The following is a 10095-nucleotide window of genomic DNA, read 5'->3' as shown; positions in this document are numbered from 1 at the left end:
TAAAGGCCAGAATCCAATCCAGGACCCCACACTGAATTTAGTTTTCACATGTCTTTAGTCTCCTCAAATCTGTGACAGTTTCTGTCTTTGTATTTTAAAGAGTTTTGGTCAATTATTTTGTAGAATGTCCCTTAATTTAGGTTTGTCTGATGTTTTCTCTTAATTAGATTGCATTTTTGCGAAGAATACCATAGAAGTGATGTTGTTAGCTTCTAAGTGCAACATAACAGAGGGTAAATGATAACCGATATATCCTGTTACTGGTGATGTTAACTTTGATCATTTGGTTAAGGTGGAGTCTACCCAGTTTCCTCATTATAAAATTACTCCTTTTCCCTTTGTAATTAGAAGTATTTTGGAGTTATTTTGAGACCATGCAAATATCATGTTTCTCATCATACTTTTGCCCACTAATTTTTGCATCTGTCAGTGATTCTCTCTTACAACAATTATTACTGTGCTGTTTGTCTAATAGGAACTTTCTGTTTTCATTATTTCTTCTCATTTAATAATTATCCAGTGAATTTTTTTCTTTCAGTTATATTGTTCTGTTCTAGAGAGTTCTATTTGGTTCTTTATTACGTTTTTTCTTCTCTGCTGAGATGTCGTATCTTTCATTCATTATGACGGTATTTTCCTTTTTGTCCCTGAGCTTAGTCATAATAGTTGTTTTAATATCATTGTCAGCTATTTCTCATATCTCTGTCATCTAAAGGATGATCTCCATTCATTGTCTTTCCTCTTGAGAATAGGTCACATTTTTGTTTTGTTTGTTGAGCAATTCTGGATATTGTGAATGTTATGCTGTGGAGTCTCTGACTTCTGTTATATTCCTCTGACAAATGTTTTTAAATTTTTTCTTCCTTTTTAAGCAGGCATGTGACGTCATTCGACTGAAACTACACAAGTCTACTCTTGGATAGTGTGATGGTGAAGAGTGTGTGTCAACCTACCTGGGCCATGATTCTCCATGGTTTGGCAGTTATGATGTAGTTTGGCAGTTATGTAATGATGTAATCACTTCCCTGATGAGATCTGATATAACGTAATCACCTCCTTGATGAGATCTGCTATAAACAGCAGTCAGTTGAAAAGGAGTTTCTTGGGGGTGTGGCCTGCATCCAATATATATATATATATATATATGGACTTTCTGGCAAAGCTCACTGGCTTTTGCTCTGCTCTGGATCCTGCATTTGGCTCATCATCTCATTATCTGACCTCCAGTTCTTGGGACTTGAGCCAGTAGCCAGCCATCTTATCTGCCGATCTTGGGTTTGTTAGCCCCTGCAGTTACGTAAGTCAGGAGAAACCTCCAGCCTGATTCCTGACCCATGGACTTGGGACTTTCCAGCGTAAACCATTTCCTTGATATAAATCTCTCTCTCTCTCTCTATACACTTCACTTGTTTTGTTTCTCTAGAGAATACAGCCTAAGACAGATAGTATCTCAAATCTCAGTTCAGTTAGTTCAGTTCTTTTGTCTTTAGTTGAGGTACTTGGGATCTGTCCCGTACATGCATGGCTCAAGGATTAATCACATACTTATACACAATTAGAGACTCTTCCTTTCTAGCTTTCTTGTTTATGAATATCCCCCTCACTTTCTCGCAGCTGTCTCTGTCTTCAACTCTGTCCTCTGGTTTTTCAGGCCAGAAAGATTTTGGATTTTCTACTGGAGTTCTTACTACTCCATGCGGCACTAATTGTGGTCTGCCCTCAGGCTGAAAGCCATAAAACTGGAAATCTCATCCAATACTATGCCCTTCATCCAAGTGTCTATTCCCATTCAGAACTGCTTGCTTTTGATTGCTCTCCAGTAAATCCAGGTATTTGCTTCTTTATACTTTATCCAGAGATTGTATATGTCATCTGTAGAAGGGTTGGTCTGACAGGCGTTTATTCAACATACAGGAAGCAGAACTGAATTATCTGTACGATACTAAAATTTGTTAAGACTTGTGGCTTAGTGCACTGGGAATTCTTGTTAATTTTCCATGTGTTCTTATAAAAAATGTGTGTTCTCTAATCTTGTACATTAGGTTCTATCTACGTGCATTAAACCAAATTTGTTAATTGTTTCCTCAAGCCTTTTGCGTCTTAACCAATTTTTTGGTTTGCTCTACCTATCAATATTGAAAAGCAGTGAGCTGAAATCTCCACTATGATGGTGGATGTGTCAATTTCTTCCTCAAGCAGTCAATTCATGATTTAAAGTAATAGTGATGATGATGGTGATAATACCATTTCATATGACTGCAGTGAAATGGCATTTAGAGTTATAATATGACCCATACTCTTTTATTAGTTGAATTCTAAATGTAGCTCTGAGAATAAAGTTCCACAGTAATCATAATACCCCTTAACCGTTCTCACCAAATTTAAATTAGCAGTGTGACATGGAATATAGTGGAAAGAATGTTAGGCTGGGATTTAAAGAAACTTCAGTGTGAATCCCAGTTCTACTGGTAACAACCTTCAGAACTTTTGGCATGCACCTCAACCCTATATCTCTCCCATCCCTTTCCTCTTTAAGTTCTACTGTCTTGATTTATAAAATAAGTGGACTGAACCAGACTAGACACTCTGAAGGCCTCCTTTCTGGTTCTGATATTCTCTGTGTCAATAAGACATATGGCATATTGGACATAAACAGAGCTCACATTTTTGAGGAAGGAAAGGACAAGGTGGCCTTGACAGGCTGAACAAATGCCACACAGTGACAGAAGATGGAAGATGCAACTGGCACCGGGAAGAGTACTGTCACCTGTAGAGTGTTGAAGGATTTCTGCTCCCTTGTAATTAACTACGGAGTCCATGTTCTGGCTCCTCAGTACAAAGAAAAGAATGTGGTGATTGGCTGCCCCAGCTCTCTGCTGCTATAATGAAAATCAGACAGGCACCTGCATGGCTCTGCACATGACTCAGTGAAAAACAATCCCCTTGCTGATACAGGTTGCAGTTAGATTTTCTTTGTTTGTATCCAGGGCTTTCTTGTTACCTTGTGAAGAGCTCACCAACAGCTTCTTTGATCCAACATTATCATATCAATTATTCAAGGCTTGTACATCCCTTTTCAATTAACAATCTCCTTGGCTCCAGAAAACACATATGCACAATTTATAAGCGTATTCTTTAAATATTTCATAAAGAACAGGTCACTATAAATTAAAAATAAGACTGCTAATGAAATATTTAATGTCTTTTGAAATGCAATGAAATGTCAAGAAATTATAAATCTTTTAATTAAATGTTTCTTTAGTATATTCTGCCCAGGTAACAATATTAAACATGTATAGAAATTAAAGTCACAAAAACAATGCTTTGTTTTGTTTGTCAACTTAATAAAGTAGGGACACATCAATTTAGCTCACAGGAAGGGAAGTTCTGGACAAGGACTCAGGAGACCTGAGTCCAGGTCATGATTGTGCCATCAGGTAGCTGTGTGATCCTTTTTCCATATCTCAATTTGCTCATCTGTATGTGGACTAGTTAGACATTTTACAACATTAAAAACCTATCAATCTATTTTCACAGCACTCAGTATTACATTGACGGGTCTTTTTATTGCCTTCCAGTGTGCATGTCTGGTTTCCTGAAGGAGATATACTGAGGCTAGAGACCCACTATTTTGTGCACTGAAGCTATCTAGACACAGAGAAGATGCCTAACAATAACTTACTGAATGAAGGAAAAAATCTGCTGTAACATATTTTAAAGCTTTCACACTTCTGGGAAGATAAAACATCTGTGTTAGCCATAATTCCTAGAGAAAGCCTGTCTAAATGAACAGTTTTGCAGGGCTCCAAACATACTCCTCAAGAGCTTACCCTAAAAATCTTAACTTTGCATATACACTGCAGAAAGAGTATTTTAAGAAGAGCCATGTGCCTTTATAGTGCCACGTGCTAACTTATCTTTCATAAAAATTATAAATCCAGACTTATGTAAGTTCTACCCATCCTTGAGGCAAAGTCAAATCCAATTTCTTCCCAAAAACCTCTCCAATGTCCCAAGTTAGAATTCATTCATTCACTCATTAAATATTTAACAAGCACCTACTAAGTGCCAGGCACTCTTCTAGGTTGCTTGGGCTACTCTGTAGCTCTGATAACATGACAGACTCCTCATAGTTTGTCTTTAATATTTATGTATGCAATTTCTTCTCTCCTTAACTGTGGGCTTCTAGGGTGAAGGAACTATGTCCAATTCACCTCCTCAATCCTGACATTTGTACAGTGCTTTGCTCATAGCTACTGAAACGAAATACAAGAGTGCTAAAACAAATTCCAAGTGGTTAGATTTGAAGAAAAGAGTCTTTTATACTGTCTGGGTCTGCTAAAGAACCAGGAAGGTTGAGGGGCCTAATAATCAGGTATCTCATAAATTCTACCAGATTTCAATTAATTATATGCTTCTTTCTAAAAGAAAATGTGTTGGAATATATGTTGACAAATATTTTCTATCCTTGTTTAAAGGGCACTGTCAAGTAGTATGGGGCCCTGGAGGCACAGTGGTTAAGCATTTGGCTGCTAATCAAAAGGTCAGCAGTTCAAATCCACCAGTCACTCCTTGGAAACCCTGCGGGGCAGTTCTATTCTGTCCTATAGGGTCGCCATGGGTTGAAATCAACTCGACAGCAATGGTTTCTTTTTGGTATCAAGTACTGTATCTGCAACCAATCGTGGGAATGGCATAGCATTTCTTTCCATTGTTCATGCGGTCACCATAGTGAGGGGCCAACTTGAAGGCAGTAATCAAGTTAGGGATCCATATATCAGTTTACATGTATATTAAAACCAGGGATATACCTAAGTTAGCAAGAAAAATGGAAATGTAGCCAAATGATTTTCAGAAATATAAGAGTCACCATCACCAACTACACCCCCCCACCTGCCCCCCCCCCAAAAAAAAAACCAGGAAACACGCCTTCCTCTTCCCATGGCCACAAACACAGTAACAGCAACATCAGCACTGACAACTAGTGAATAAAAGGAACTGACAAACCAAGAAGTGCCACATGTATGGAGAGGAGGGATAAAATGTGTTTGGCAAACTGTCCCAGGATCCCAGTTCCAAACAGGAAAATTCACAAAGCAGAATAAACACAGAACGTGGTGAAATCTATTGGTTGAGAGATTAAAAGCTTTTCTACGTGTCAGGAAACCTTGAGGTCACAAGCAAGAGAATACTGCTGAAAGAAAACTGGGGAGAGGATCAAGCTACATGGTAGGCACTTAATGGATGATAGCTATTATGAGTAGTTAAGGTCTAGCTCAAATGTCCCTCCTTTGTGACGTCCCAGGCAGAGCTACTGAACTTCCTCTGTGCTCCCACAACACTCTGTACAGGCTGCCATCACAGCCTTGACTATATGTCGTCTATAGGTCTGTTCCCACTCTTAAGCAGAGAACTTCTGGAAGGTAGGAGTCATATTCTATACTTCTCTGCAATTGGAACATAGTAGGCACTATACCATTATTAAGTGAGAGAATAAATGGACTACCTCATATGTAGCATAAATTTCTCTCAACGGGAGTAATTTATGACCAGAAAGGAATGAAGAGCCAGGACGGAAGATCACGTGTGTAAGTCTTCTCCCTCATTCAGTCACATTTCACATACTATTCTCTTCATTACTTACGCTGTTCAAAGTACATTAATGTCTCTTCTTCCAATACCAGTAGAAAATAAGTTTCCCAGAGCAAATTCTTCCAGATGATTCAGCATGGAGTGATGGGAGAGCAGGGGATTTGGTTTTTGTTTTTCTCTTCTTATTTGGAAAAATTTAAACTAACAGAAATGTTACAAAAATAGTACAGAGTTCCTTTCACCCGTTATCCTTTTGAAAAGCACCAGTCACTTATTTTGCAGACAGTCCCTCAATTTGGGTTTGACAGACCTAGGTTAGACTCTTGGCTCTGTGACTCACTATGTATGTAGCCAAGGGCAAGTTAACCTCACTGGGACTCAAGTTTCCTCATCTCTAAAATAGGAATAATAATACTGACTTTATGAGGCTGTTTTGAAAATTAAACGAGGAAATATATATTAAAATACCTAGGATATAAGGCCCTACAAAAAATGTTAAAGCTTTTCTTTTTGTCTTGCCTTTCAACTATTTCTGATATTTTGCTGTCTTATCCATATTTTAATCCCTTCTTTTGTAGATAAAACCACATAGAATTCAGCCTTCCGCTGATGACTCAGTGTCATCACTGTAAACAGCCATGGTTGTAGGTCTGTGTCTGGCTTTGTCCTCCCTCACTGCTGCCCCCTTTCACTGTCAGTATGCCAGCCTATAAGTGCTTCTGATTTTCAGCTTGTGATGTGCTGGGATTCATTTATTCACTCATACATTCAATCACAGACTTAGTGAATCCATGAGTGCCAGGCCCTGTGTTAAGATCTTGGAGCTAGTGATAAGTTAGCTCCTGTCCTTGATTTTATCACAAGTGGTTGCTACGAGTCGGAATCGACTCGACGGCAACGGGTTTCATTTTTTTTTTGTTTTAGGGGAAATGGACATAGTCAATTATAATTCAAAGTGATCAATTCGTACAAGCATGAAGATGCCTAGGAGGACACAAGAAGATTACCTAATCTGGACATGGGGAGCGGGTCAGGTCAGGGAAAGTTTCATGAAGAAGGTACTATTATGCCAGAGTTAAAGTTTGTAGAATGTGTAAGAATTAACCAGATGGAGGAGGGAAGAGAGCAAAAAGTATGGAGTATAGGAAGAGCTATTAAAACTGTGTGCTGAATAAAGGTAAATAGGTTCTGAAGAATAAATCTCCTGTGTTGTAAACTTGCAGATTGAGAACAATTTTGCACCAGTACCTCAGGGGCTTAGAAACTTCACCAGGAAACTTCTGGCCCCAGGGCTCTGTTCTGGAGACTGATGTTCTCAGACCTAAACCTTTGGATATTACACTGAGCTTACCTCTTTCAACAACTGTGAGCTGAAGTAAAATTTGAGGCTAGAACTGGCCACTTGTTCCCTAACAGGTTTGCCCCTTTCTGACAGAGGAGTTTCTCACTTTTTTTTTTTTTTTAAATCTCAATGACTACCAAAAAGTCCTTTTAAAACTGACCTTTTCAAGTGAGCTGGCAATAGCTTTTTTCCCTTCCACAGCACTCATTCTGTGGCCTCAGAGGTTTAGCTTTGGGTTCAACTGATTCCAAAGCCCCAATCTAACGCTGTAAATTGGTAATCTTGGCAAGTGGTACAAGCCTATTATCCATTAGATATTGGAACTTAGGAGAACCCAATATAAAATTTTCAAATTATTCAGAGGTTCCTCTGCCAGGGAGTATTTTACTATCCCAATTTTCCATTTCTTTTCATCTGGAGTGTAAATAAATTGAATTCTTGTAGCTTTTCTCTGCAGGGAATATTTCTCAAACCTTAACTGCTTCTAACTCAAAGTAGTAATATTACATACCGTCAACTGGTGTATCAGAAGGTCCATTAAGAAGGTAATCTTGTTACTAAACAGAACATCAGTGCAGTTTTCTGAACAGTTATTGCAGGTGAGGTTGTAAACACTGATTGCATTGCAGAGAGACCTAATAGGAGGAGAAAAACACCATTTGTAAAACCTGAGCAACTCTTTGCCAAACATTTAAAAATATATAAAATGAATGGTATGGGATGGAAGCCACTCTAAAAAACCAAGCCAAAAACTATTAGGTGCAAGGTCCATCAGCTAGATAAAAAGGCTTGTATTTTTCATTCAAAGCCCAGTGTTCATGAGTACCTCTTTATTAATTTTGGATAGCTGCAGAAGCACACAATGGAAACATATTTTCCAGTCTATCTGATAATTTCTTAATAATCTAAGATTAGATATTATTACCCAGGAACTTTGGGATCTAGAATTCTTTGAATAATACCTGAAAAAAAAGGGTCTGTCAAAGCTCCTGTTGCCAGGTCTCCTGGTCCAGGATAACAGCAGATGACGGAAGAAGGAAGTGCCCATGAGGAAAAACTGTAGGCTTTGCCTGGGAGACAAGATCTACAAAATTCTGGAGAGGGAACCTCACACCTGCCTGGAGGCTGTGTGGACATAGACCCAGAGCACCTGAGCAGATGAGGACACCTTTCCTAGAGGGTACAAACTGACCTTTGTAGGCCCAGTCTAAGGTCAAACTGATCAGAGATGTGTTTTTCTCTAAGTGATAAAAAAGAATGATATGCCATTGTTCAAAGAAAAGCTTCGGAGCAACAAGCTGAATGAGCACTCTCATGGGTGCTTTGAAGATTAACACTAAAACCTGCATTACCTGAGTAAGCAATGCTGATTCTGGCCTGTCTGACTAAATCTCTTGCTTAAGTCCTGTGCAGAGATGTTTTGATTCAATCCCTTACAACCAATCCTCTAGAAACAGTAGCTCTTAAAGTGTGATCATCGGACCAGCAGCATCAGTATCAACTGGGAACTTAGTAGAAACGCAAATTCTCAGGCTATATCCCAGACCTACTGAATTAGAAACTCTGGGGATGGAGCCTAGCAATCTGTGGTTTAACAAACACTGCAGGTGATTCTGATGCTCATTCAAGTCTAAGAACCACTCCTCTATGATGCAATTGAATCAATTCTGACTCATAGCAATCCTATAGGACAGAGAAGAAATTGCCCCATAAGGTTTCCAAGGCTATAATCTTTATAGAAGCAGACTGCCACATCTTTCTCTCACAGAGTGGCTGGTGGATTCGAACCACCGACCTTCTGGTTAGCAGCCAAGTGCTTAACCACTATGCCACCAAAGTTCCTTCTCCTCTAGGATAAAGGTTCTACATTGTGACTGAGCATTAAAATCACCTGTAAAAAAATCCCAAACCAAACCCATTGCCATCAAGTGATTCCAACTCATAGCAACCCTCACATGAGTATGAGAATCATTTGTAGATCTTTAAAAATACAGTGAAACCTGTGACAGCCAGAATTTGACGGGACTGCCTTGTTTTTCCGGGTCTCGAAAGTTTTCTGCCTTTGAGAGCGCAGTCTTACCACTTTTCTATTGCTCCTTTTAGTGGAAAATACTTGAGTTTTCCTTCTCTGACAGGTTTCTGACCTACACAGGTTCCAGGTTTCACAGGTTTTACAGTATATGCTTGCCTGAGTTCCTCTCCTAGCAATGCTGGTTGGGGGCTGGGGTCGGCTGTAGACATCTGCATGTTTCAAAGGCACTATGGGCGATTCTGATGTGCAGCGAGTTGAGAGCCACAGGTCTAAGAACCACCATGAGGGTATTCATTCATTCAACAAATATCTAAGTGCCTATGATGTTCCAGACAGTGTGCTAGATGGATAAGACAGACAGGCTCTTCGTCCTCATGGAGTGGATGCTCTAGTGGGAGAGAGACGGTGACGAGATTTTCTGTTGTAATCATCTGTTTGTCTGATATTGTTGTACCCTACTTCATATATAATTGATATGTTCCTAAAAACTAGGCACAGTGGAGTCCATTGGTTAGGAGTATAGACACTGAAATAACACCCACCTAGGTTAGAATGCCAGCTCCGCCACTCAGGATTTTAGCAAGTTACGAATTTACCATCTTAGCATCCATTTTCTCACATATAAAACGGAGATAATAATACCTAAGCTTTACATGGTTGTCGTAAGAATTAAATGAGATAATAGATGTAAAGTACTTAGGACAGCATCTGGCACATGGTTAAGTATTTAATTACGGTTATTAATCTTATTATTTGTTATGAATAAGGTGCAAGTGAAATGTTAATAAACTGAATCAAATCAAAGCATGCCATGGAAGCTATTATTTCCAGGGTAATAAAGCACAGTGCTTCCCAACTTTTTCCATGTTATTTGGCATAAATGATGACAACAACTTTAAGCTAGAAGGAGCCAGAAGAGGCTTCGCTGTCCTAGCATCACTATATCTCCTGAAGGACTGAACAGAAAAACTTGGGTCTACACGTAACTCATTTGTGACACATTGGTTGGAGACTCTATCTAGCAAATTCTTCAAAAAGGCTAATCAGCATTATTTCATTTATTTGATTACATGTCTAGAATTTTGAAAAGAGGGCTTTTCTTTTTAATTTAAAAAAATTAAAAAAAAAA

The 10095-nt window shown here is 38.9% G+C and overlaps 1 protein-coding gene across 1 annotated transcript in view; it reads right to left on the bottom strand.

Annotated features, from left to right (window-relative positions):
• LOC105756204 (S phase cyclin A-associated protein in the endoplasmic reticulum-like) overlaps positions 1–7566 on the bottom strand; it is a 115621-nt gene extending 108055 nt beyond the window's left edge. Inside the window, exon 1 of the mRNA XM_012555088.2 lies at positions 7446–7566. Within this exon, the coding sequence (XP_012410542.2) occupies positions 7446–7472 (27 nt within the window). The 5' untranslated portion in view covers positions 7473–7566. The remainder of the gene's footprint in view (positions 1–7445) is intronic.
• Between the last annotated feature and the right edge of the window lie 2529 nt (positions 7567–10095).

Source organism: Trichechus manatus, unplaced genomic scaffold, assembly GCF_000243295.1.
Source record: "Trichechus manatus latirostris isolate Lorelei unplaced genomic scaffold, TriManLat1.0 scaffold00030, whole genome shotgun sequence".
Classification (NCBI taxonomy): domain Eukaryota; kingdom Metazoa; phylum Chordata; class Mammalia; order Sirenia; family Trichechidae; genus Trichechus; species Trichechus manatus.
This window is presented reverse-complemented; position numbering and strand designations above follow the sequence as displayed.